This window comes from Notechis scutatus, unplaced genomic scaffold (assembly GCF_049901735.1).
Source record: "Notechis scutatus isolate UNSWTSFEM ecotype Mainland unplaced genomic scaffold, rNotScu1.2 NSCUSCF20, whole genome shotgun sequence".
NCBI classification, from domain to species: domain Eukaryota; kingdom Metazoa; phylum Chordata; class Lepidosauria; order Squamata; family Elapidae; genus Notechis; species Notechis scutatus.
This window is the reverse complement of record NW_028263147.1, coordinates 473,778-500,993: the sequence shown is the minus strand read 5'-3', so window position 1 is coordinate 500,993 and position 27,216 is coordinate 473,778. Positions and strand designations below refer to the sequence as shown.

At 48.1% G+C, this 27,216-nt stretch overlaps 1 protein-coding gene across 3 annotated transcripts in view; it reads left to right on the top strand.

Annotated features, from left to right (window-relative positions):
• Positions 1-2,920: 2,920 nt before the first annotated feature.
• The window catches only part of FBN3 (fibrillin 3), a 160,134-nt gene continuing 135,838 nt past the window's right edge, over positions 2,921-27,216 (top strand). The window contains exons 1-4 of one of the 3 annotated variants that reach the window (XM_087948788.1): positions 2,921-3,003; positions 3,841-3,939; positions 9,528-9,623; positions 12,953-13,048. In XM_087948788.1, the coding sequence (XP_087804914.1) occupies positions 3,888-3,939; positions 9,528-9,623; positions 12,953-13,048 (244 nt within the window). In that variant the 5' untranslated portion in view covers positions 2,921-3,003; positions 3,841-3,887. Of the gene's footprint in view, positions 3,004-3,840; positions 3,940-9,527; positions 9,624-12,952; positions 13,049-27,216 lie in introns of those variants that run through there. The other 2 variants (XM_087948789.1, XM_087948790.1) reach the window with 2 other exon arrangements.

The following is a 27,216-nucleotide window of genomic DNA, read 5'->3' as shown; positions in this document are numbered from 1 at the left end:
ATAAAAAAAAAGGCAAGCTGCATGTGGCAAGCTGTTGGGAGTCAATGTGACTTTATCTTGTGTTGTCGTGGCTTATCTATTGCTACCTTCCCAACTGTGTGCGTTTTGCTGTGTTTTCAAGTCTGAAATTCTTGCTCCTGCCCTGCCAAACTAATTACTTCAGTTTGGCTTGTTTGGACTTTAAGTTACAGTTTGTGTTGACCCTCTTTTGGACTTAATTTTCTGCAGCCAAAGGCTGTTCCTAGGAGAGTTTTTCTCTAGCCAGAAGGTAACCAGGACTTTGGGGGCAAAGTTGGAGATAATAAAGGGACTCTTATTGATTATCTGACTGTGTTGCCTTTGTGCCACACCCCTTTGGGTCATCACACCAGGGCTCTCCAACCTTTAAGACTTGTGGACTTCAATTCCCAGAGTTCTTCAGCTAGCAAACCTGGCTGAGGAACTCTGGGAGTTGAAGTCCACAAGTCTTATAAAAGCCAAGGTTGGAGAGCCCTGGTCTAGACACAGTTTTTAATGTATTTTAATGTACAGGGAGCCTTCAACTTATAGCAGTTCATTTAGTGTCCACTCAAAGTTACAACGGCACTGGAAAAAAAAGAGATTCGTGATCGTTTTCCACACTTACAACCTGTTGCTAACTCCCCATGGTCCCATGGTCCAAATCCAGATGCTGCTTGGCCACTGACTCATACTTATGACAGTTGCAGCATCTCAGGGAGGGGGATTGCATGATCCCCTTTTGCGACCTTCTGACCAGCCAAGTCCACCAGGAAGTCAGATTCACTGAACGGCCGTGTTACTAATTGAACCAATGCAGCGATTCACTCAACAACGGTGGCCAGGAAAGTCGTAAAAGGGGGCACCACCTCACTTCACCAGCGTGTCTCACTTAGCAACATCGATTTTGGACTCCATGGTGGTTCGTAACTCAAGGACTACCTGTGTTTCTTATTCCAGCTTGAACCTCCCTCCCATTGGAGGGATTTCTTAGTGCCGTGGTGGCTAACCTTTTTTGGGGTCCCATGCTGAAAATTTATTGAATTTTTATTTATTTCATTTGGTTTGTCAATTGCTTACAAGATAATAGGTATAAGTATAAACATAGTTATGACTACATGAAATGGGTACATATAAGAAAAATAAAAAAATAAAAGAAACAATAGGACAGGGACGGTGGGCACGTTGGTGCGCTTATGCACACCCCTACAGGCCTCTTAGGAAAGGGGTGAGGTCAATAGTAGACAGTCTAAGGTTAAAGTTTTTGGGGTTTGGGGAAGAAACCACAGAGTCAGGTAGAGTATTCCAGACATTGACCGCTCTGTTGCTGAAGTCATATTTCCTGCAGTCAAGTTTGATGCGGTTAACCTTGAGTTTGTATCTATTGTGTGCTCTTGTGTTGTTATGGTTGAAGCTGACAGGTAGGACATTGCAATGTATAATTTTATATACTATACTTAGATCGGACCGAAGGCGGCATAGTTCTAGGTTTTCTAGGTCTAGAATTTCAAGTTTGGTATTCTGCAATGAGTAGAGGAGTGGAGAACTGTGCCAGCACCCAGAAGGCTCTGTGTGCGGGACCACCCCCCACGTCCCCTGCGCATGTGCACCTGCCCCCTCACATGCTGCGCATCTCTGTGTATGCGTATGCTTCTCCCACGCATCCCCGCACCCCCACGCATGCGTGCCAGATACCTTTGCAGGAACAAAGTCATTCACTCTGTTCAGATTAAACCTTGAAGCTCTCTGTGGACTTTGTACTTGGTTTGTTTTTTACAGTTAATTTGACAGTTTAATTGTTGGCAGCAATTCAAAGGAGAGAAAGGTGGGTGCTTATCTCGAGCAACTATTTGGGACTCATTACCAGATAGCTGTCAGGCGGGCGGTGCGTGCGCATGCACAGTGGAACTCTCCCGGGCGACCCAGGGGTGGGATGCTACCAGTTCTGTCCAGCTCTATAGAACTGGTAGCGCTTAAGAGCAGCAAACACCAAACCGGTTCTGTGTTTGCTGCTGTTTGGCCCAGATGAATGAATTAATGAATGAAAATGAATGAATGAATGAATGAATGAATGAATTCTTGGCGAAGTGTGATTAGACTCACAAGGAATTTGTCTTTGGTGCATGTGTTCTCAGTATATGTAAGAAAAAATAAAATATATTCATCAAGAATCATAAGATACAACAGTGATAGTCCTAGTAAGCAATCAAATCATACTAGGGAACAAACAAAACAAGATAAATTGTAAAGTTACAAGTAACACGGTTATAGTCATAAGTGGGACAAGATAGGTACTAGCAAGTGTTATTATAATCTAGTAGTAGAGGAATCATAGTAATGCAGACTTTGAAAAAAGTTGGACAGCATTGTGGGAATTATTTGTTTAGCAGAGTGATGGCGTTTGGGGAAAAATTGTTCTTGTGTCTTGTTGTTCTGGTGTGCAGTGCTCTATAGCGTCGTTTTGAGGGAAGGAGTTGAAACAGTTTATGTCCGGGATGTGAGGGGTGTGTGAATATTTTCACAGCCCTCTTTTTGACTCGTGCAGTATACAGGTTCTCAATGGAAAGCAGGTTGGGAGCCTCTGTGGTTCAGTGGTTAGAGTGCATTACTGCAAGCTACTTATGCTGCAGCCAGCTGCCTACAATTTGGCAGTTCAAATCCCACCAGGCTCCAGGTGGACTCAGCCTTCCGTCCTTCCAAGGTGGGTAAAATGAGGACCCAGATTGTTGGGGCAATATGTTGACTCTGTAAACCTCTTAGAGAGGGCTGTAAAGCACTATAAAACGGTATATAAAGTCTAAGTGCTATTGCTATTGCTAATTGTTATTTTCTGCCGTTCTAATTATCCTGTTAATGGCAGCGTTTTGGTGTTTTCTGAATCTTTGGGGCCAAATTTTTGCTTAATCTGCTGATTGCATTTTAGGCCTAACGTCTGTGGATCCAGATATCACTCCTACTGCTGCCCAGGCTGGAAAACTCTCCCGGCGGGGAACCAGTGCATCGTCCGTGAGTATAAATGGGGAAGGGTTTTTTCCCCCTCTTGACTGCGTCTTCCTTGACATCAGAAATGTGGTGTAATTTTCCAAAGTTTTTTTTTTTATAATCCTGTAGAAATATCTACCAGATCACAAAGTGAAGTGGGTAAGGACCATGTTTTACTCACTTTAAAACACAGGAGATGGTCCAGAGATCCCTTGTCAATCATTTTGCTAGTTTGATCTAGTGGTTAAGGCCCCAGGTTAGCCAATGGGAGACTGTGAGTTCAAATCCTGCCTTAACAGCCATTTTTCATGGAGGGAGGGAGGAAGATGAAATGAAATGGAGGAAAGGAAAGGAGGGAAGGGGAAGGAAAGGAGGAAGGGGACGGGGAGAGGAGAGGAAAGGAATAGAAAGGAGGGAGGGGAGAGGAGAGGGAAGGAAGGAAGGAAGGAAGGAAGGAAGGAAGGAAGGAAGGAAGGAAGGAAGGAAGGAAGGAAGGAAGGAAGGAAGGAAGAGAGGTAAAGGAAAGGAAAAGAGGTAGGAAGGAAGGAAGGAGAGAGGGAAGGAAGGAGGGGAGGGAAAGGAAAGGAAAGAGAAAGGAAGGAAAGAGAAAAAAGGAAAGGAAAGGATTCCAGCATTCTGTTCTTCCTGGAACAACTGTGAAGATGATCCAATGGTCATTCCAGGGAGTTCTGGGGGAATTGACGCCTTCTTCAAAAACCACGCCTTGAACCGAAAATGTTTTCTTCCTCCGTTTTCAACCATCCCAGACCAATTTGTGTGCCGGACCACTCCCCACCTCTTGGGCTAAGGGAAGGAGCCCTCTACTCTCCAGTTACTCAGGCCCTTCTCCTTTCCCCACAGCCATTTGCCGGAACTCCTGCGGGGACGGCTTCTGTTCACGACCGAATATGTGCACCTGCTCCAGCGGACAGCTCTCCCCCAACTGTGGTTCTCTCGGAGGTGAGGAAAAAGTGTGGTTGTGTTTGCGTGCGTCCATGCATCCGTGCGTGCATGCATTTATGGGTGCAGTTGTGGACTGTGTACTCAGGGTTGGTCCTCATTATTGTTCTGACCAAGGCTTCCTGAGACCATAAGCACATGCTTAGTTAAAACAACTCTTGTTTTATTTCAGTGCTGGGAATTATTTTCATTTCCCGCCGGTAATGAGTCCCAAACAGTCCCTCAAGATAAGCACTCACCTTTATCTCCTTTGAATTGCTGTCAACAACTAAAGTTCCAAATGAACTGTAAAAAATCAACTAAAGTACACACAGAGCTTCAAGGTTTAATCTGAAGAGAGCGAACGATGTTGCTTCCTGCAAAGGTTTCTCTACCTTTGCTTGCCCTTTATCCCTTATGGGAGGGGCCATCACCTTCCAGCCTTACTCCCGAGTCGCCCCTTTTGTCTTAGCTGCTCTTGCCTTCTGGCAGCTCTGCGCACATGTGCATTGGAAACAGGCTCCCCTTGTTCCTCTGCCTCGCTGCTGCCAGACTCCGGAGGCTCTGAAGGCAGCACCCCATTCCCAGATGGTCCTGGCCCCATCTCTGCATCGGATGCAGGACCCTTGTCCGAGTCCTCCCCAGACTCCCAGACTGATCCCTGTTCTTTCCCGCTGTCCAATTCTGCCATCTGCACAGGCTGCTGGTGGACCACAACAATTATGATTTTCCTGACTCCTGTCCTGTGGGAGCCTGCCACTCCCTGCCCTCAATAATCTCACCATCTCTCTCTTGTCTGTCTCAGTCTCCAGAAGTGAAAAATACAAATTATTGTTATGTTTTGATGCACAGCTCTGAGATTATTTATTATTACGATTGATCATCGCACCGTCAGCCAGATGCTCGGACTGGGTTTGGCATTTTTGTCGACCTATCGAGTCCTCGCCAAGGATCTGGGATAGGCCGATGTGGGTGTTTGATGGTTGTACAGATGTGGTCGCAGGTGTTGTGGTCCACCGGCAGCCTGCGGAGACAGCAGCAAAATCAGACAGTGGGGAGGAACATGGGCAGGTCCGGGAGTCTAGGGAGGACTTGGACGAAGGTCCTGCATCTGATACAGAGATGGGGCCATCTGGGAGTTATGTGCTGACTTCGGAGCCTCCAGAATCTGACAGCAGCGAGGCAGAGGAACGACGGGAGCCTGTTCCCAATGCACATGTGCACAGAGCTGCTAGAAGGCAAGAGCAGCTGAGACAAAAGGGGCGACTCGGGAGTAAAGCTGGGAGTTGATTTATGGGAGATAAGGGATAAAGGGCAGGCAAAGGTAGAGAAACCTTTGCAGGAAGCAAAGTCATTCACTCTGTTCAGATTAAACCTTGAAGCTCTCTGTGGACTTTGTACTTGGTTTGTTTTTTACAGTTAATTTGACACTTTAGTTGTTGGCAGCAATTCAAAGGAGAGAAAGGTGGGTGCTTATCTCGAGCAACTATTTGGGACTCATTACCAGCTTGGGAATGAACATAATTCCCAGCGTTGAAATAAAAAGAGAGTTGTTTGGATTAAGCGTGGACTTAATTTTGGTCTCAGGAAGCCTTGGTCAGAACAGTAGGATGGAAGTTGTTCCCAGTAAAACCGCCTTTTGCAATTGACTGGTGGCGAATTTGTCAATACTGAAGGTGTTCAAGGGACGCTCCAGTTGTTTTGCGATTGTTCCCAAGGCTATTGGTCCTCCTCTTGCTTGCTTTTCCCACAGTCATTCTATTTCTATTTGCAGGTCCTTCTAGCTTGTGATCTTCTCCAGTTATTTCTCTTCACTTCTGCTGTCTCCAGGAAGGCACTGCCACGTCCACTATCCAAACTTTTTTTGTCTTTCTTATCGGCAACTGTTAAGTCCGGCTTGTTATATGTAGCAGGAGCCTGTCTGTCCGAATTCTAAAGTCCCAGAGCAATTTAACTTCTTCATTTTCTATGATTTTTCTCTATTTTATGGTCCCACCAGTTCTTGCTTGCAGCCAAAGGTTGTTTCTTGCAGAACTTCCAATGCACCATTGTTGCTACTTTGTCATGCTGCTGCTTGTAGTCGGTCTGGGCGATCTTGTTGTAGTCGGTCCGTGCATCATCATCATCATCATCATCATCATTATTATTATTTTATTATTATTATTATGTCCTCGGAAGTTGTGGAAGCACCATCACTGGAGACTTTCAAGAAGAGATGACTGCCATTTGTCAGAAATGGTGTAGGGTCTCCCACTTGGGCAGGGGGTTGGACTAGATGACCTACAAGATCCCTTCCAACTCTGATTATCTGTTGTTGTTGTTGTTGTTGTTGTTATTATTATTATTATTATTATTGTTCATCGCGCAAACAGGCAGATGTTCAGACCAGGTTTGGCATTTTTGTCGACCTATCGAGTCCTCGCCGAGGACCTGGGATAGGCAGAAGTGGGCGTTTGATGCTTGTACAGATGTGGTCGCGGGATGGAAGCTGTTCCCAGTAAAACCGCCTTTTGCAACTGACGGGTAATGAATTTGTCAATGCCACTGATGTTCAAGGGATTGCACCCAAGGCAAACAGTCCCAAACCAGTCATTCAGGTCATGGCTTTTTTAGCTACACAATTTGGGATGAACACCCTTTGGATGGTGTGGGAATAGGAATGGATTTCCAGAGGGAAAAATTGCACACTACAGGAACCCTTGGCACCACTCAGGTGACCCTGAGGACACAGATAAACCTCCTCTTAGCTGATTGCTTGCTGCAGGCCTCAGCTAGCGTTTGGAAAGCTGCGTGCGCAGTCACCAAACCCGTTGTGGAACAAGTAAGATCCCACTGCTGCTCAATGACTCGCTCAAAGGATTCAAATGACCAGCTTTGTCTGCAAGGAGTATCAACCCTTCCATTCCCCACCATCCAGTCAGAGCTGAAGAAGCTTCTTGGAGGAGAAGCGAAACGTCTTCAAAAGAAAAAACAAAAAAGTCCAGTTGCCTCTTGGGGAAAATAAAACCAGCTCTGGACTTTCTGTTTTTTTTCTTTCGAAGAGGTTTCGCTTCTCCTCCGAGAAGCTTCTTTACTTCTGAGGTAAAGTTGAATCGCACAAGTGAACTGAAGAAGCTTCTCAGAGGAGAAGCAAAACCTTTTTTGCAAAAACCCCTCAGAAAGTCCACTTGCCTCTTGGAAGGGAAAAAAAAAAGCAGCTTTGGACTTTCTGGTTTGTCTTTCGAAGAGATTTCGCTTCTCCTCCGAGAAGCTTCTTCACTTCTGAGGTAAAGTTGAATCGCACAATTGAACTGAAGATGCTTCTCGAAGGAGAAGCGAAACTTCTTCAAAAGGAAAAAGAATAAGAAAGCCCAGTTTGCCTCTTGGGGGGAAAAAAAACATCTTTGGGACAACCAAGACTGGGAGGATGGAGAATTTCTACCGACTTAAAGGCAGCTTTACTCCGTGACGGTTTATTTATATCCTGGCGACCATCAATTTTGTTGTGAATTTCATTGTATGCATAGTCTATATATACGTACAATGACAATAAAGCATTCAATTCATAGAATTCAATTAAATCAAACCCCTGGCAGTGCCAGCTTCTTCAGATAGGTAAATAACGATGCCAAATCCAGTCTCAACATCTAGCTGACTGCAAAACCAAACCTTAACCCTAGGAATCTCCTAATATGGCCTGCTCAGTGCCTGGGTTTTTTTGTGTTGTTGTTTTTTTTTTGCAGGATCTGCCTCTCTGCACAGATTTTGTGTGTGTGTGTGTGTGTGTGTTGTGTGTGTGTGTTTTTAAAGCAATTGCTAAATGACCCAGGGAGTGAGCTGCTGCTGCTGTTCCGCTGGATTTGCACGAAAAATTTCAAGCATTGCTCCAACTTGCAACTCATTAAAGTATCTTAGGAGTATTGTACTCCCCTTGAACAAGTCCTCCCTTGAATTCAATCCGTTGAGATGTGCTGGCAGCGAGGAGGAGGAAAGTGTGTGTGGGGGTTTCCTCGCTAATCCTGGCTGCAGGGGAGGGGGCTGGGGAGCAGGGTTGGCCTCCCGGCCCCCTCCCCAAACCCAGGGAGGGCTGGTCTCATCCATGGGGCTCAGTTTCAGATGCCAGATGTTTGCAATCCCCCAGCAATGCCAGGAATTCGAGCCGGGGGGGGTTGTGTGAGCTGCATTCCAGAAGTCCTTTGCTGGCTGGGTGGGTGGGAGTGGGGGAGACAGAAGCAGGAAGACCCCAACTCTTTTGGGGGGCTGGTCCTCTCCAGGCATCCCTCCTGGAAGCTGCAGGAGGAGCAGCAAAAAAAAAAAAAAAAGCGGGAAGCAGCCCCTCTTCCATGGTCTGAAAGAAAGACCCTCCTCAAAATGGAGCTTTCATTCCTGTCTACCCATTTAACACCCCTCCCCCCCAATCAATCCACCCACCCCTTTCCAAGGAGCAATTATGGGCAGGTGGATTTAATAACATTCTTTAGGAGCCGCTTCTTGGTTGTGGAAAGATACACAAGCACACTGCACACACACACACACACACACAGACAACACACACACAGGGGCACTAGCAGATCTGGGATTCAAAACAGAGCTTCTCTTAAAGCAGAGGTCTCCAAACTCGGATGTGTAGACACACGTCTTAAAGGGGCCAAGTTTGGGGACCCTGTGTCTTAAAGCAGATAACACATAACTGATGATCAGAATTGGAAGGGACCTTGTGGGTCATCTAATCCAACCCCCCACCCAAGCAGGAGACCCTACACCATTTCTGACAGAGGGCAGTCCAGTCTCTTCTTGAAAGTCTCCAGGGATGAAGCTCCCACAACTTTCAAAGGCAACTTCTGTTCCATGGGTTGATTGTTCTCACTGTCAGAAAGTTTCTCCTTATTTCCAGGTCGAATCTCTCCTTGTTCAGTTTGCACCCATTATTCCTTGTCTGCCTGCTCTTCTCTGCACTTTTTCTAGAGTCTCAACCTTTTTTTTTTTTTTTGTAATGTGGTGACCAAAACTAGATGCAGAATTCCAGGTGTGGCCCTAGTAAGGATTTACAAAGCAGTACTAAGATTCCATGTGATTTTTTATCAGAATTTAGAATAGAATAGAATTTAGAATAGAATAGAATTTAGAATAGAATAGAATAAAATAGAATTTAGAATAGAATTTAGAATAGAATAGAGTAGAAAAGAATTTAGAATAGAATAGAATAAAATTTAGAATAGAATAGAATTTAGAATAGAATAGAGTAGAATAGAGTTTAGAATAGAATAGAATAGCATTTAGAATACAATAGAATAGAATTTAGAATACAATAGAATAGAATTTAGAATAGAATAGAATTTAGAATAGAATAGAATAGAGTTTAGAATACAATAGAATAGAATTTAGAATACAATAGAGTAGAATTTAGAATAGAATAGAATAGAGCAGAATTTAGAATAGAATAGAATTTCTTTCCTCCCTTTCTCCTCCCTCTCTCCCTCCCTCTCTCCTTCCTCCTTCCCTCCCTCTTTCCTTCTATCCTTCCTCCCTGTTCTTTATTCCTTCTCTTTTCTCTCCTTCCATCTTCTTTCCTCCCTCCCTCCCTCCCTCCTTCCTTATCCTCCTACTGACTCTCGTCCTTCCTCCCACAGTCCCGTCCTGCGGCATGAAGTGCCTGAATGGGGGCAGCTGCGCCGAGGAGGCCTGCCTGTGCCAGAAGGGATACACCGGGAGCCACTGCGGCCAACGTGAGTGCCAAACCAGGGACAACCAGGGTCAGCATCCCACCCCCCCACCCCCATGGGCACCCGTGGCCAGAGGTGCCAAATTCGGGGGGGGGGGGAATCAATGCCCTCCCCGAAATTAGAACCAGCCACATTTCAAGCTTATTTACTGAGTTATTGAATTTCCTCTCTCACCCAGGGGTGGGCTTCAAAAAATTTAGCAACCGGTTCTCTGGGGGGGTGTGGCCATGGTGTGTGTGGCCTAGTCGGCCTCCTCCACCACGGTGGGAGTGGGTGTTTTTGCCCTCAATGGGCTCCAGAGGGTTTTCTCGAGAGTCTGGGAGGGTGAAAATGGCCTCCCTGGCCTGCAGAGGCTCGGTGGAGGGCCGGAAACGGGCCCGTTTTCGCCTTTCCCAAGCCTCTACTCAGGTCTTGCACTTACCTGCAATCCAAAATGGGCCACCTGGGGAGTCCGGGGAGGGGAGGGGAGGGATGGGTGGGTGTCAGGTTTCCAAGTGATGAAATTCATTTTAAAAGAAAAGAACAAAGTCCATCTTTAAAAAGATTTCTTTGATTTAGGAAAGCATCCGATTGGCAAAGTCCATGGTAATTCCAGATCTGACCCAACCCGGAATTGCCCCACGATATTAGAAGTTAGAAACACCCCCCAAAAAAAGTCACATTCTCCAATAGAAGTAATTCAACATTGCTTGATGTCATAAATTTCCACCTCAAGGGGCCTGAACGACCCACCTGAAGAGGGTCAGCTCATTTTCCCACGGGAAGAAGAATTACCTAGCCTAAACAATTTTCCCTATCTCCACTCCTCCCACCCTAGGAATGTGTCAAACCTGAAACCCTTCCCCCCACATGACTGCCACAGAGAAAATAAGAAAAAGAATATATACTAAGACAAACTAAAACGGCTACACTTATGTCAATTTTGGGCTTGACAGTGGGGCCAGCCTGCTGTTGCAACTACCAGTTCGCTGAACCAGATGTAAAATTAACAACCAGTTCGCCCGAACCGGTGCGAACCGGTAGCAGCTCTTTCCCTGATTCCACTCGGTTGTGTACGGAACAATACAACCGAGGGCCCGGCCACTTTTGACGAAAGCATTGGGTGCGAATTCTGTGATCCCCTGGTGCCCATCTAGGGGAAGCCACAGTGGCATCCCACATAGGAGGGGTGTCGCAGGCCCTAATGTGGCCAACACACCTAACAGTATTGGCGTCAACAGGTGCGATGTTCCTCCTTCTGGATTTGCAGCTAACTCTTCCAATCAATCCATCACAGATCGTCCCCGACGTTGCTTAGTGACCATTCGAAGTTACGACGGCACTGAAAAAAAGGGACTCCAGACCCTTTTTCACATTTAATGACCGTTCAGCATGCCCATACAATCAAACTTCAGGTGCCGGGATGCTGACTCACACTTACGACAGTCGCAGTGTCCCTGTGGGGGTCATGGGACCCCACCTTTTGTGACCTTCGGACTAGCTTAGTCAACAGGGAAGCCGGATGGTGGCAAGAAAGGTGGCAAAATGGGGGGAAACGGCACCGCATGGCTGTCTCGTTTAGCAATGGAAAATTTGGTCGTAAGTCGAGCCAAACCGCCTGGAATATTCACACAAACAGAAAGGCCCGAGTATCAGGTGAATAATCAACTGATAATAATTAAATAATAATTAAAATGCCCCCTCGTGATAGATGGATACCATTTTTCTCTTCTTCACGTCTTCTCCTTCCAAGATCGAAAGGTTTTTCCAATCATACGTACAGGTAGTCCTCGACTTATGACCAGAATAGAGCCCAACATTACTGTTCCTCAGTGAGACTGTCATCAAGAGAATTTTGCCTCATTTTAGGACCTCTCTTGCCACGGTGAAGCACGGCAGTCGTTAAATTAGTAGCCGTTCTTCAATGAATCCTGCATCCCCCCCTGGTCTTGGCTCATCAGAGTTGGAAGGGACCTTGGAGGTCTTCTAGTCCAGCCCTCTGCATGAGCAGGAGACAATATACCATTCCAGACAAGTGGCTGTCCACTTCTCAAAAGCCTCCAATGTTGGAGCATCCACAACTCCTGGTGGCAGGCGGTTCCACCGGTGAATTGTTCTCCCAGTCAGGAAATTCCTCCTTACTTCTGGGTTGCTTCCCTCCATGATTAGTTTCCACCTGTTGCTTCTTGTCCTGCCTTCAGGTGCCTTGGAGAATAGCTTGACTGCCTAGTGGTGGGATTCAAAAATTTTCACTACCGGTTCTGTGGGCGTGGCTTGGTGGGCGTGGCCATGTGACTGGGTGGGCGTGGCTTTTTCTCTTTTTTTGCTTTTTTGCAGCCACCACCTGTTTTTTTGAGCCACCTGGGCCTCAGAGGAGCCTCTGGGGCGGCATTTTTGCTCCCCTAAGGTTCCTCTGAGGCTCAGGAAGGCAAAAAATGGAGAGGGTGGGGCTGAGCCATTTTTTTGGCTTCCTGGGCCTCAGCTAGGGGAATCCCGGCACAGCTGATCTATGTACAGCTGATTTTGGGGAGGCGGGAAAAAAGAGAAAGAAATGCCTTAGTCAAGTGGTGGCTAACCTTTTTGGGCTCCTGTGCCAAAAATTGTGTGCGCGCTTGCATGCTCGGACTCATGTGACAGCGCCCAGAAGGCAATGTACGCCCCCTACGCGTGCATGCACAATCGTCACCCACCCACCCCCCTTACCTGCACTGTCCCTCACAGCTGATTTTAGGCCAGTTTAAGGCCTTTTTCGGCCTCCCAGAGGCTTGAGGAAGGCTTCTGCAGGCTTTGCAGGCCGAAAACTAGGCCCGTTTCATCACTTCCGGTATTTTCAGAAAAACAGGAAGTGATGAAACGGGGCTAGTTTTTGGCCTGCAAAGCCTGCAGAAGCCTTCCCGAAGCCTTTGGGAGGCTGAAAAAGACCTCAAACCCACCGAAAATCAGCTGTGCGGCGTGCACATGCGCAGTGAGGTAAGTTTGCCTACAGCTTGCGTGCCCCCTGTGGCACGTGTGCCATAGGTTTGCCATCATGGTCTTAGGCAGGAGGGTGGGGTGAAGTGAGCATCAGGCGGGAGGGGGATCGGGTTGGGGGCGTGGCCAGCCAGAAGTTACTACCAGTTCGGCAACCCACGCCAAATTCTTGCTACTGGTTCATCCGATCCGGTGCAAACCGGCTGAATGCCACCACTGTGACTGCCTCTTAGGTTGATCCTTGCCATGACTATAACAAGTGAGTCTTCTGAAATCCCACCCCCTACACGCATCCCAAAGAGGCACTCCAAAGCCCATCTTCCTGGGAATCCTAGCTTTGGTCCAAACTCACCTCTTGATTTCTGTCTCTTTTTCCCACCCAGCCATCTGCGAAGGAGGGTGCCAAAACGGGGGCCGGTGCATCGGGCCCAACCGCTGTGCCTGCGTATATGGATTCACAGGACCCCAGTGTGAGAGAGGTAGGCTGGCCAACCCCATTGGAGTGCAGTCCTAATTATCCTCCGAAGTCTGTGTCTGTCCTGTTGGGTTGCAGAACCAAACCAGACAATCATAGAGGTGCAGATGACAGACCCAATAATTCCTCTGTAGAACTGGATCAGCAGCTCCTAGGGCAGTTGGCACAGAAAGAACTTTCTTTGTTGGTCTTTTTTGATGACGTTTTTGATGTTAGGTGTCCATTTTAGGTCATGTGATATAGTAGACTCTAGAAATTTGAAGGTCTCTACTGCTGGTACTGTGTTGTCTAGTACTGTCAGAGGTGGTAGTATGGGAGGTTTTCTTCTAAGGTCTACCACCATTTCTACGGTTTTGAGTGTGTTCAGTTCCGGATTGTTCCGGTTACACCACGGGGCAAGTTGTACAACCTCCTATCTGTTTGCGGATCCATTGTTGTCTCGAATGAGACCAAACACTGTTGTGTCATCTGCAAACTTCAGTATTTTAACAGATGGATCGTTTGAGATGCAGTCATTGGTATATAGGGAGAAGTGGAGAAAGTACACAGCCTTGGGGGGGCCCTGTGCAAATTGTATAGGTGTCAGGTGTGATTCTGCCTAGCTTCACCTGCTGCTAAAGAAAGGCTTCAATGCTTGGGTAGCGACCCCAGTCCTGGTGTCATGCCCCTGTTGGAGTCTGACTCCGAGGGAGAGATGGAACAACGGACAGAGATTGGGAGTGTGACTCCGGTGGTTGTGGAGGAAACTGGGGAAGGACACAGGCCGGATGGGCAGTCAGAGGAAGACCCAGGCCCATCCCCTCTTCATCCTAGGGCACGCAGGGAGGAGTGAATAAGGGAGAAATGTGAGTGGCATGGTCTATGGGGGAGGAAGGGGCCCTGATCTCCTTCATGGGCTGCAGCTGGGCGGACTGGTTAAAAGGACAAACTGCTCATGGCAAAGTTGCTGGAAGCAAAGCATGCATTCTTGTCTCAGAGCTTATCTGTGTTTTGGCTTCCTCCCAACTGTGGTTGCTGCAATATCTGGTAGAAGTCTGCAATTAATCATCCTTGCCTGCCGTAGTAATTCCTTCAGTGTGGTGTGTTGGTTTTTTTTTTATTTCGAATTAACTTTGGGTGCGGACTGCATTTCCTCCCTCCGTAAACTGTTTTCTTTAAGAGTTTGATATCCTGCCGAGGATAATTGGACATTGGGGCCAAGTTGGAGGCATGAAAGGGACTTTCTTCTATTTTTGTGACTTGGTTATTGTTGTGTCACACCCCAAGTCATCACACCTGGGCTGTAGATCCATAGGTATTTTTGTCAAGAAACATTGAGATTTCTGGCTCCAGGTTACAAACCTGGGCAAAGGGTTTGAGGTTTTGAATGCAAGAACGTTCAGCGTAGCTGGGGAGTGACGGAAGAAATCCAGCTAGATGCTGTGAGCCATCTGCAGTCTGGGTTGAACTAAGATAACCAAAACCAGCTCTTGCATACCTGCCCTGTTTTCCCGAAAATACGACCTACCCCGAAAATAAGTCCTAGCTTGATTTTTTGCACGTGCACCCAATATAAGCCCTAATTAAGATCCCACCCACTCCAGAGTGGACGGGTACAAATTAAGCTACAGTGAGGATGGGTGGGTGGGTGTAGCTGCCCTATTACTTTCCTTTGGACAATTGTAGCTAGGTCTGGCATACCCCAACACCTGCCTTTCCAGCCCATTTCTTCTGCCACCAGCAAGGCTTTCCTGAAGGCCTCTGGAGCTGAGAACAAAGCTCTGGATCGATCCAGAACTCTGTGATGGGATACAGAAACCTTCAGGAAAGTCTTGCTGGCCACAGAAGAAGAAGTTCCTTCAGCGAAAAGGAGGCCGGGGGAACGACGCACGGAAGTGACGTTAGTCAGTGGATGGCATCCCCCGAAAATAAGACCTGGTGCCTTTTTTGGTGGCGAAAAAAAGTATAAGACAGGGTCTTATTTTCGGGAAAACACAAGTATAGATATTCACACCATTTACCTGCAGGATAGAAGCAAGGAGCTTTATAGAAATAGCCCCCCTTCCAGACAGTCCTCATTTTCAAGACATCGAGAGAGGAAAAAAAAAAAAAACCTTAGATGAAATGCCAACGAAACAAAAATAGAAGCCTGAATCCAATCCATGTGTACTTTGAATGAACCGTGTGTAGAATTGCTCGGCGGGGCGTCCGCTCTCCTTGCTTGCTTTCCAGCAAGCCTTAAGCCCCTCGTTAAAAGAAGGAGAGAATCAAGATGATGTGAGGTTCTACTACCGCTTTGCAAATCCTTAGTAAGGGCACAGCTAGAATAGCGCATCCAGTTCCTGTCACCGCGATGCACAAAAAGATGTGGAGATTCTGGAAAGAGTGCAGAGAAGAGGAACACAGGAGATTAGGGGATTGAGGCCAAAAGATATGAAGAACGGTTGCAGGATCTGTGTATGTTTAGTCTAGAAAAACAGAAGGACTAGGGGGGCCATGATAGCAGTCTTCCAATATTTGAGGGGCTGCCACAAACAATTAACAGATTAACAGAGTTGGAAGGGAACTTGTAGGTCATCTAGTCCAACCCCCCACCCAAGCAGGAGACCCTACACCATTTCTGACAAAGGGCAGTCCAGTCTCTTCTTGAAAGCCTCCAGGGATGAAGCTCCCACAACTTCCGAAGGCATCGGTTGATTGTTCTCACCGTCAGAAAGTATTTCCAGGTTAAATCTCTCATCCTTGATCAGTTTCCATCCGTTATTCCTTGTCTGGCCTTCAAAGGTGCCTTGGAAAATAGCTTGACCCCTTCCTCCTCTCTGTGGCAGCCCCTCCTCAAATATTGGAAGACTGCTCTCCTGTCTCCCCTGGTCCTTCTCTTCCCTAGACTAGCCATGCTCAAGAAGGGGGACCTCCACCTTAAAGCAACAGAGATAAAATCCATGAAAGCTACCGTGTTCTCACTGTGGTCTTTGGAACTCCCCGAGACATGCCTCAAATGCCGAAAATCAGGCCTATGAATGATCGATTGAAACGGTGCACAAAATGGCGTTTGGGGGGGGTATTTGGAAGGAGGGGATCTGGTGCTTGTAAAGGCCTCGGTTTTTTTTTTGGTGGGAAGGTGGGAAAGCATTTCCGGTGTCTGAGATTAAGCTGTGCATCCCAGCTGGGCTGCCTGTGCCAAAGGGCCCTGGCTGTGCAGAGAAAGAGGGATCGAGTTTCAAAGCCTCTTGAGCTTTTTCCAGGCAGCTTCAACACCCCCCCACACACACACACACATACCCCACCCCCTTAACAGTCGGGGTCTCCATGCAGCCCTCCAGATGTTTTGGATTAGAGTTCTCATCAAACCCAGCTGGTACGGCCTGGAATTGGGAGGCGGCAGGCTTTGGTAGGCTCAAACATCTGCAGGGCATCGGGTTGAGGAAGGCGGCTGGGCTGGGCGAGGGAAGAAGCCAAGCGAGGCGTCTACTATTTCTTCCCCTCCTCGTGCAGAATTCACAGAGTTGGGAGGGACCTTAGAGGTCTTCTAGTCCAACCCCCTGCTGAAGCACGTAGGTAATGGCCAATGATATGGCACACCGATCTTGGCTGAAGACTCTGACCTTCCTCTGTTCTATTAAAAGTAAAAAAGTTTTTTCCCCCTCAGATTCTGAGCTGTGCTATTTTAGAGTAAAGATTTTTCCTAACCACACAGTCAACTATGCACTTTGATATCACCCACCTGCACGCTTAGAAACCTACCTGTATTAGCCAATTACCGCATTGTTACTAGGCTGTTATCCCTGGGGTAAACCAATCATTCGGCTTGTATGTATAAATAAGCACACGGCTATGTTTAAAGTATAATATTAAAAAAAAAAAAAAGGTTGACCGAGGAAAGAGGACCTTCTTCTTGACTTGGAAGACACTTGACTCAGAGATCATGTGTACGCATCTTTGATTGCTACGTAAACAAGAGACCAATTAGGAGCCAGCAGTATGCGGCAGTAGCAGCCCAAAAAAGCCAATGCATTATCCTAAATTGCATGAAAGATCATCGTGGACTCCGGAGCCCATCGTGGCTTCGTTTCCTGGTTGGTCTTGGCTCAGTTTTGGGTTGTATCAACCGATCGCGTAAAGTGTTAGTATCGCTTTATAAGGCCTTGGTAAGCCCACACTTGGAATAGCGCCTCCAGTTTCAACAGAATAACAGAACGACTTGAGTTGGAAGGGATCCTGGAGGTCTTCTAGTCCAACCTCCCTGCTCAGTCAAGAGACCCTGGCCTGGTCCATTTCAGACAAATGGCTGTCCGGTCCCTTCTTAAAAACCTCCAGTAGTATTGGAGAATCTACAATTTCTGGAGGCGGGTCGTTTCACTGGTTAATTGTTCTCCCTCTTAGGAAGTTTCTCCTAGGTTTTGGTCACTATGATATACAGTAAAGATTAACAGAGTTGGAAGGGACCTTGTAGGTCATCTAGTCCAACCCCCCTCCCAAGCAGGAGACCCTACACCATTTCTGACAAATGCCAGACCAATCTTGTCTTGAAAGCTTCCAGGGATGAAGCTCCCACAACTTCCGAAGGCAACTTCTGTTCCGTCAAGTTGATTGTTCTCACTGTCAGAAAGTTTCTCCTTATTTCCAGGTTGAATCTCTCCTTGTTCAGTTTCCATCCATTGTGCCTTGTCTGGCCTTCGGGTGCCTTGGAAAATAGCTTGATCCCTTCCTCCTCTCTGGGGCAGCCCCTCCCTCAAATATTGGAAGATGCTCTCCTGTCTCCCCTGGTCCTTCTCTTCACTGGACTAGCCAGGCCCAGTTCATTGTATGTTTTAGCCTCCAGTCACTCTCTCTTGCTTTCTTTCCTCTCTTTCTCTTCTTTCTTCTTCCTCCTTCTTTCTTTCTTTCTTTCTTTCTTTCTTTCTTTCTTTCTTTCTTTCTTTCTTTCTTTCTTTCTTTCTTTCTTTCTTTCTTTCTTTCTTTCTTTCTTCCTTCCTTCCTTCCTTCCTTCCTTCCTTCCTTCCTTCCTTTCTTTCTTTCTTTCTTTCTTTCTTCTTTCTTTCTCTTCTTTCTTTCCTTCCTTTCCTTCCTTCCTTCCTTCCTTCCTTCCTTCCTTCCTTCCTTCCTTCCTTCCTTCCTTCCTTTCTTTCTTTCTTTCTTTCTTTCTTTCTTTCTTTCTTTCTCTCCTTCCTTCCTTCCTTCCTTTTTCTCTCACTCTTTCTCTCTCTTTTTCTTTCTCTCCTTCCTTCCTCTTTCTCTTGTTCTTTACTTTTCTTTCCCTCCCTTTCCCTTCAAATATTGGATCACTGCTCTCCTGTCTCCCCTGGTCCTTCTCTTCCCTGGACTAGCCAGGCCCAGTTCCTGCAACCGTTCGTCGTATGTTTTAGCCTCCAGTCCCCTAATCCTCTTGATTGCTCTTCTCTGCGGTTTGGAAGTCGGTTTTCATGGCTCCCCTGGTCCCCCTCTCTTCCCTAGACTAACCAGGCCCATAAAAATAAGATGCTGAGATTCTGCAAAGAGTGCAGAGAAGAGCAACGAAGATGATTAGGGGACTGGAGACTGAAACATATGAAGAACGGTTGCAGGATTTGGGTTTGGCCCCACATTTATCCTTTCTGTGGACGTTCCAGCTTTTCCCTGACAGCAAAGGGCCAGCACTTCCATGAATCCATAGCATGAAAAGTCGATTTTGATTTTTTAAACAAAATAATAATAAGAGATTTGAGAGTATGGCTGCACAGCCCCTGTCCCCCCACTCCTGAAAGAACTGGGAAGGGGAAATCAGGGGTGGGTGGGCTTTGGATTTCAGATAATCAGAGTTGGAAGGGGCTTTGGAGGTCATCTAGTCCAGGGGGTCGCCAACCTTTTTGGACCTCAGGGACCACCAAACCTATCATTTTAAATCCTGCAGACCAGAGACTCTGGGAAAATCCCCCCAAAAAAGTCTGCAGGAAAATCCCCCACCCCGATCGATCGTTCTTTATTTTGGATCACCGGATACCATTTCCAGCTCCGTTCTTAGGGGAAAGAGAGCGCACGCGCGAGAGAGAGGAGAGACTTTTGGCTTCATGCAAGGAAAGCAGCAGAAGCAGCAGAAGTCTTTCTTTTTCTCCCCCAAACTCTGCCAGAAAGGAGTCTTGTTGTGCCGGCGCAGCCTCTTGGAGAAAGAGGCCTTGCAGGGTTGCCAAGACTCACTTCTGGCGGAGTTTGGGGGAGAGAAAGAAAGACTTCTGCTGCTTTCCTTGCATGCAGCCAAAAGCAGAAGAAGAAAGAAGCAGAAAGGAGAAGCCTGGTGGCCAGGCCAGGCGTGTGGGGCAAGTGGGGCAAGTTCCCCCCCCCTCCGCCCTTTCCCCCCCTCCCTCACTACCTCGTGTTGGCTCACTGTGGGTGGTGCAGCCTTTAATTGCCACTGATCTCGTGGTCCCGGCCCAGCTCCCCCACCCACCCACCCAAGCAGGAGACCCTACACCATTTCTGACCGATGGCAATCCAGCAGTCTCTTCTTGAAAGTCTGAAGTGAGTAGGGAATCCACAGCGTGTGGAAGGAAAGGAGGGAGACGGAGCAGGGAGCGATTTGCTAGTTTGTGCAAAGGTGCAGAGTCTTGAGCTCTCCTTCCCTCCTCCGGGGAGATTGGGGAGTGGGGAGGGGGTTTAGTCAAGATGGCAGCTGCAGCTGGAAAGCGCCAAAGGGACGAGACCCACCTGTGGGGGTTTGCAACGGTTTGCTGAGCTGAGCAGCTGTTTATTGAGAGGCAGGGGAGGGGGCATTTTTCTGTGGGGATTAATCTTGGATGGGTTTTAATCCCTGGCCTTCCTGGAGAGGGGAGGGGGCTGCCTGTCTAAGACCCTAAATCATAATTATTGTAAACCTCCCGAGGGTTTTTTTTTTTTTTTGAGTCCGAAGGAAATCCCCTTCTGTCGCCAGAGGCCAATTCCCAGGAAAGCGTGCAAAAGCGTGCAATCCAACTGTGCAGATGTCTTTGGGGGGGGGGGAGGGCACATACCACAGGGTGTGTGTGGGGGAGGAACAGGAAGGTCATTCGGGTATCGGGGAGGGGGAGAAAAAGTCAGGACACCCCTTCCGCCAAAACTCAGGGTTGCTCAAATGGAAGCTGCTTCATTAGATTAGATGAACGGAAGGGACCTTGTAGGTCATCTAGTCCAACCCCCCATCCCGTCCAAGCAGGAGACCCTACGCCATTATGAAAAGAAGGACTGGGGTGATAGGATAGCAGTCTTCCAATATCTCAAGGACTGCCCCAAAGAAGAGGCAGTCAAGCTATTCTCCAAAGCATCTGAGGGCAGGACAAGAAGCAACAGATGGAAACTCATCAAGGAGAGAAGCAACTTAGAACTAAGGAGAAATTTCCCAACAGTGAGAACAATTAACCAGTGGATACAATCAACATCAAGGGAAGTACTAATACCACCCTATGAAGCCTTAGTAAGGCCACACCTAGAGTCCTGCATCCAGTTTTGGTCACATAAAAAAAAGATGTAGAGACTCTAGAAAAAGTGCAGAGAAGAGCAACCAGGGTGATAAGGGGATTGGAGGCTCAAACCTACGATGAACCCCTCTTTGGAAGAGTTTTATAGCTCCCGCTTCCTTAAGAAAGTTCAAAACATTCTCAAAGATCCATCTCATCCTGGGCACCCCCCCCTTTTTTTTTTTTTTGAACTATTCCCATCTGGCAGGCAGTACCGGACAATAAAAAAGAGGACAAATCGGTTGAAAAACAGCTTCTATCCCAGGGCAGTAACTCTATTGAATTCTACTGTGTAGCGCAATATTCATGCAATATGAGGGGTTTTCAATTCAATGCGTAGAATGTGAAGGGTGTGTGTTTGTGTTTATTTTCATAGTCATAACATACACCGAAGATGGTATTTAATTTCGTTGTACGAGGTGCAGTGACAGTAAAGTAAAGTCAACTAAACTAAACTTTATAAGGCCTTGGTAAGGGCACGCTTGAAATACTTGCATCCCTATTTGGTCACCTCGATGTAAAAAAAAAGGATGCTGAGACTCTAGAAATTTCTAGAGTGTGCAGAGAAGAGCAACAAAGAGGATTAGGGGACTGGAGGCTAAAACATATGAAGAACGGTTTCTGGAAGTTGGGCATGTCTAGTTTAGCAACAGAAATTTAGAGTTCAGTTGAAGTTGTAAGACAAGGGCTATTCATGCTACTAACCCTAAGAAGCTTTGCCAAAAAGGGCTCCCCTCGCCGACATCTTTATCTGCTGTCTGGAAAAACTATTTTTGCACGAGGGCTGTGTCGATTTAAGAGTGTGCTTATCGCATCTCCGTCCACTTTAGAAAAATACGTGCCTTCTTAGATTAGAGTACTTTGTCGGTGTTCCATCCAGGGGTGGGATTCAAATTTTTTAACAACCATTTCTGTGGGCGTGGCTTAGTTGGTGGGCGTGGCTTGGTGGTCATGTGACTGGGTGGGCGTGCTTGGTGGTCGTGTTACTGGTTGGGTGCGGCCAACTCAATATCACTCACATCGAGGCACGCCTCTCCTCGCCTGGCTTCTCATGACTGTGGGGATGTTACAACAGTCGTAAGTGTGAAAAATGGTCATAAGTCACTTTTTTCAGTGCCATTGTAACTTTGAATGGTCACTACACACCAGCAAAGTACCAGCAAACTCCAGAGAAGTTCCTGAGACAGGAAGTCTAGTCCTGCCAAGAATGTAATAAGGGTTAATGAAGAGGCAGTTTCTGTAAGCAACACCAGAATGTTTCCTTCCTGCCTTCCTTACAGGATTAGCCCAGAAATTTCTTCTAACAACTGGTTCTCCGAACTGCTTAGAATGTTAACAACCGGTTCTAGCGAATAGGTGCGAACCTGTAGAATCCCACCCCTGGCTCCGTGTAACTTCCAGGTGCTCTGTGTAACATCCAGGGCTGGGCTGCTGAGGGTTCGGGAGAGTCCCCTAGCTAAGATTCTGTGCAGTTTGGAGAACCACCAAATCCCACTCCTGGCTGACCCCGCCCACCCCTCCCCTCCCCGGAGTCCCCATGCTGCCCATTTTGGATGCAGGTAAGTGCAGGGTGCGCACAGAGGCTCAGGGAAGGCGAAAAATGGCCCTCTGGGGGCCCGCTTCGCCTCCGGAATCTGGGAGGCCGTTTTCGCCCTCTTAGAGGCTCGAGGAAAGCCTCAGGAGCTCGGGGAGGACAAAAACACCCTCCCCTGCTGTGGTGCAGGAGGCTGACTAGGCCACGCCCACCATGGCCACACCCACCCAGCAACTGGGCAGAGAACCTGTTGCTAAAATTTCTGAAGCCCCACCCCTGGTTTTCAGAGTTCCAAGTAATACGCCTATAGCAAGCAGGTTCCTCAAATATTAGTTTTATCGGACGTATCACGTTGGCACAGGCTGGTGAAAACCGACTCTGAAGGTTCCCACGGTTTTCACCGACTTAAAAGCAAACGTTTTCTCCCCCTTTCCCAAACAATCCGTCACATGGTCCAATCAAGGTGCCGTCTGGTTGCCTGGTAACTTGACCCCCACCTCTTTCCGCCCACCAGTGGGAATGTCCTTGGTTCCCAGGAGAAAGTATTTTGTTTTGGCTACAGAACCCCAGCTATCTCTATTGCCCTCCTCCCTAACCCTCAGCTCCAGTGTGGCCACACGGAAGCCTCAAAATGGCTTCGGTCAGGTCAGCTTCAGGATTGACAGAAGTCTTGGGTTGCTTCAACGCAGGTCCTTGACTTACAACTGACCCCAAGGGCTATGGGGAGGCTGCCACGGTTGGAAGTGCAAGGACCAGGTTCCTGTCTCTCTCTTTCCCCGCACTCCTCCAGGCCGTTGTAACTTGGGACACTCACCAAACAACAGGTTGCAAGATAAGAGAACTGCCCCTTCAGCAGATTGAGCTAGAGGGCATTCCCCCCCCCCCCAAAAAAAAAACCACGGCTAAGGTTCTAGTCCTCATGGAGGCCGGCCAACGGCGGGCTTCCTTTGGGAGGAAAAAAAATTGCAAATGGGTTTACCAGGTGCCTTTAAAAGTGTATTTTGGGACAGGAGCGAGCCAACATGGCAGGGGTGGCTTACAGCCTTTCTCGTGTACGGAAGGGGTGTGTATGTGTCCCCAATCCCACATCTGAGCCTTAATAAAATCTGATGGCAGCCTCATTAAATCTTTGATCACCTGACCTCTTCCGATCTGCTCCAGATGTGCTTCTGGCCCTCTGCCAGCTCTCTCCCCCCCCACCCCTTCAGCCTGTCCACTGCAGGCAGCTTTGGCTGTTCTCTGTCTCTTGCTGGGAACTTCAATCAGGAAATCTATTTTTGTCCATTTCTCTGCCTTTCTCCCCCCCCGCCCCCCCCCCGCTCCCATCGTCCCCTAAGTCTATTTTGGGAGCAGGGTTTAAAAAGAGAAAGGGGGGGGGGGGGTTGGCATCTGGCTCCTTCCCGAAGGTTGTCCTTGTGGCTCCTGCACAGTCCTCCAGGGTACGGTTTCTCAACCAGGGTAATATTAAGATGGGTGAACTTCAACTCCCAGAATCCCCAGCCAGGATGGGGAATTAAACCCCCTTTAGAATCAACTCCCAGAATCCCCAGCCAGGATGGTGAATTAAACCCACTTTAAAGGGGACGACAACTTCAACTCCCAGAATTCCCCAGCCAGCATAGGAAATTAAACACACTTTTTAAGAGAAGTGGACTTCAACTCCCAGAATTCCCCAGCCAGGATGGGGAATTAAACCAACGTTAAGATGGGTGAACTTCAACTCCCAGAATTCCCCAGCCTCGATGGAAATTAAACACACTTTAAGAGAAGTGGACTTCAACTCCCAGAATTCCCCAGCCAGGATGGGGAATTAAACCAACGTTAAGATGGGTGAGCTTCAACTCCCAGAATTCCCCAGCCTGGATGGAAATTAAACCAGTGGTGGGATTCTACCGGTTTGGACTGGTTTGAGTGAAATGGGTGTTAAATTTGCATCTGGTTTGCTAAATCAGTATTTGAACCGACCGGCTGGTCCTTCCCCACCCTGCCTCTCCCCTCCCGGAAGTCTCCACGCAGCCCATTTTCAGTGCAGGTAAGGGCAGGGCCTTCACAAAGGCTCTGGGAGGGGGAAAAATGGGCCTTCTGGAAGTTCGGAAACGGGCCTGTTTCAAGCTTCCAGAGGGCCTCTGGAGCCCGGGGGAGCCCATTTTCGCCTCCCAGAGACCCGAGGGAAGCCTCCGGACTCTGGGGAAGGTGAAAAATGGAAGTTCCGGTAGGCCACGCCCACCCAGCAACTGGTTCCTGGGATTCTTGAATCCCATGTCTGAATTAAACCGACTTTAAGATGGGCAGAATTTCCTGACAGTGAGAACAATTAACCAGTGGAACAGTTTGCCACCAGAAGTTGTGGGTGCTCCATCACTGGAGGTTTTTTAAAAAAAGCCTGGACAGTCACTTGTCTGAAATGCTATAGGGTCTCCTGTTTGAGCAGGGGAGGGGTTGGACTAGAAGACCTCCAAGGCCCCTTCCGACTCTGTTAAGCGTCTCTGTTGTGGTTCGCCGGTAGCAGGTGTGGACGGCTGAGGTCCGAGAGAGCGAGGACTCAGAAGAGGGGCCTGCGTGTGAGGCAGGGATGGGGCCAGGATCATCAGGGAGTGGAATGCGGCCTTCGGAGATGGTGGAGGCTGGGAGCAGCGATGAAGAGGCCCCCGAGGAGCCTGTGCCCAGCTCGCATGCGCACAGGGATGCTCGAAGGAAAGAGCGGCTGCAGCAGCATGGACAACTCAGGAGTAAGGCTGCAAGGTGATGGCCCTCCCTGAGAAGATAAAATCCAGCTGAGAAGCTGCAGTTCTTTGCAGGAAGCAAAAAAAGTTTTTACACTCAAGCCTTGTGGATGTTAGACTGAGTTGGTGTTTGGAGACTCTTTGATTTATTGTTTAGGAACTTTATCTGTTGTCCTTGGCAGCCTTGCCAAAACTTGGCAAGGCTGTTCCTTATCGGAGCTAGTTAGTTGGAAGCGGCCTTTGATCTGTGAAGGACCGGGATTCGTAAACGAAACATTAAAAGGTTGTGCTGTTACCTTTGTCTTGTGTTTTGCTCTTTTGGAACCAGGTTTGGGTCAGAACAGTCTCTAAAAGTGACATGGGATAACAAAAAGGGATATTGGGAGATTTCCATGCCTGGGATTCTGGCTGAGAGTTATGGGATGGGGCTATGTGACTATGTCTAGTGTTCCTGAAGAGTTGAAGGTTGAGTGAGGCTGCCCTAAGAGTACTTAGGTCTTTTCCATACGATGTTACAGGCAGTCCTCAAATTATGACCATAATGGAGCCTGTCCCTTAGGGCAAAGGGTCGCCAACCTTTTGGACCTCAGGGACCATCAAACTCATAATTTTAAATCCCACAGACCAGAGACCCTGGGAAAATCCCCCAAAAAGTCTGCAGGAAAATTCCCCACCCGTTTTCCTACCGATCGATCGTTCTTTATTTGGGATCGCAGGATACCGTCTCCAGCTCCGTTCTCGGGGGAGAGAGAGAGAGGGGAGACTTTTGGCTTCATGCAAGGACAGCAGCAGCAGCAGAAGTCTTTCTTTCTCTCCCCCAAACTCCACCAGAAATGAGTCTTTGTGAGATTTGTCATGCCGGCGCAGCCTCTTGGAGCAGGAGGCCTTGCAGGGTCCCAAAGACTCATTTCTGGCAGAGTTTGGGGAAGAGAAAGAAAGACTTTGGCTGCTTTCCTTGCATGCAGCCAAAAGCAGAAGAAGAAAGAAGTGGAAAGAATCAGCCCAGTGGCCAGGCCAGGTGTGTGGAGTGAGTGGGGCAAGTTCCCCCCCCGCCCTTTCCCCCCTCCCCTCACTACCTCGTGTTGTTCGCAATGCAAGCGATCCAAAAGCCTTGTGTTCCCGTGGGTCATGTGGGCGGCGCAGCCTTGTGTTCCCGTACAGCCTGGATTAATTGCTTTGGGGGGGAGACATTTCTCTGCGGACCACCCAAATTTTCTCACAGACCACCAGTGGTCCCCAGCCCACTGGTTGGCAACCAATGGTCTAGAACAGACCTCAGCATATACCATGTTGCTTAGTTTGTGTCCGTAAGTTGAGGGGTTTCCTGTATTTAAGAAAATGTCCCCAAACTTTCATGCAGGACCCCTGTAATGGATAATATACGCATTTCTCAGCCTGCACGGTCCCACCTGTGGCCAACCAGTGATATTCAACCTGGACCCTTTGCTAAAAAAAGAGGGAGGACACCCACCACCCTCTTTTAACGACCCCATAATCTCTTGTGGAGTGGAATCTGGGCAGCTGAATGGAGCTGAATGTTTTTCTGGCCAGATGCCTTTCCTGTCGCCAATGCAGAGTTTTGTCCAGCAGATATATTCTCATTGTGCCCAGAGAGAGAAATATCTACCTCTATCTAGGATCAAACTCACGGCCTCCTGATTGGGAGGCGAGAGCTCCACCTCTAGGCCATCACACCACTCAGGAGGACACCCACCACCGCCCCCCAAATTCCTGCAAGCTGCCCACCCCCCCCCCCAGCTTTGGACCGGAGGCTAAAATCAACGATGACAGCCAGAACGTGGGAAAGGCAGACCGCAACGGAGGCCAGGAAATTAAGAAAAGATGTTTTCCCCGCCCTGACAATGCCTCTCTTGTCCTTCAAGACCCCCGTCGCAGATGGTCGGACCGGGTGGGTGGGATGTCTCCTTGGATCCGTCAAGTTTCAAAGGCAGGAAATCTCGGTTGGGTCACCACCACGTTGACCGGATCCCGTGGAGAGGGTGGAGGTGAAGAGTTGGAAACCCCTCCGAGAGGCTCTTTCCAGAGTTAAGAACTTGGTCTCTCCCGAAAGGGGTTTCAGGGAGATTGTCCAGCTGCAAAAGGGGGGAGACTGAGGGGTATCCCCCAAATAAATGTTCTTTCGGAATCTCCTTTAATGTAGTGGGGTGGAGGAAATGTCATTTTTTTCAGATGGTGTAAAGTCTACATCCATACGTTTACCGTTCTGAAAATTGGTTTTTCACCCACCCACCTTTCCTTTCTCTTCCTCCTACTTTTCTTGCTCTTCCTCTCTCTCTCTTTCCATCTTTTCCTCTTCTGTTTGTCCTCCTTTTCTTCTGCCTCTTTCTCCCTCTCCTTTTCCTTTTTTCCTCCCTCTCCTTTTTCCTCTCCTTCCTCTCCGCTTTTTCTCCTCTTCTTTTTCTCTCCCTTTTCTCCTCCTTCTCCTCCTCTTTCTTTCTTCCCCTTCTCT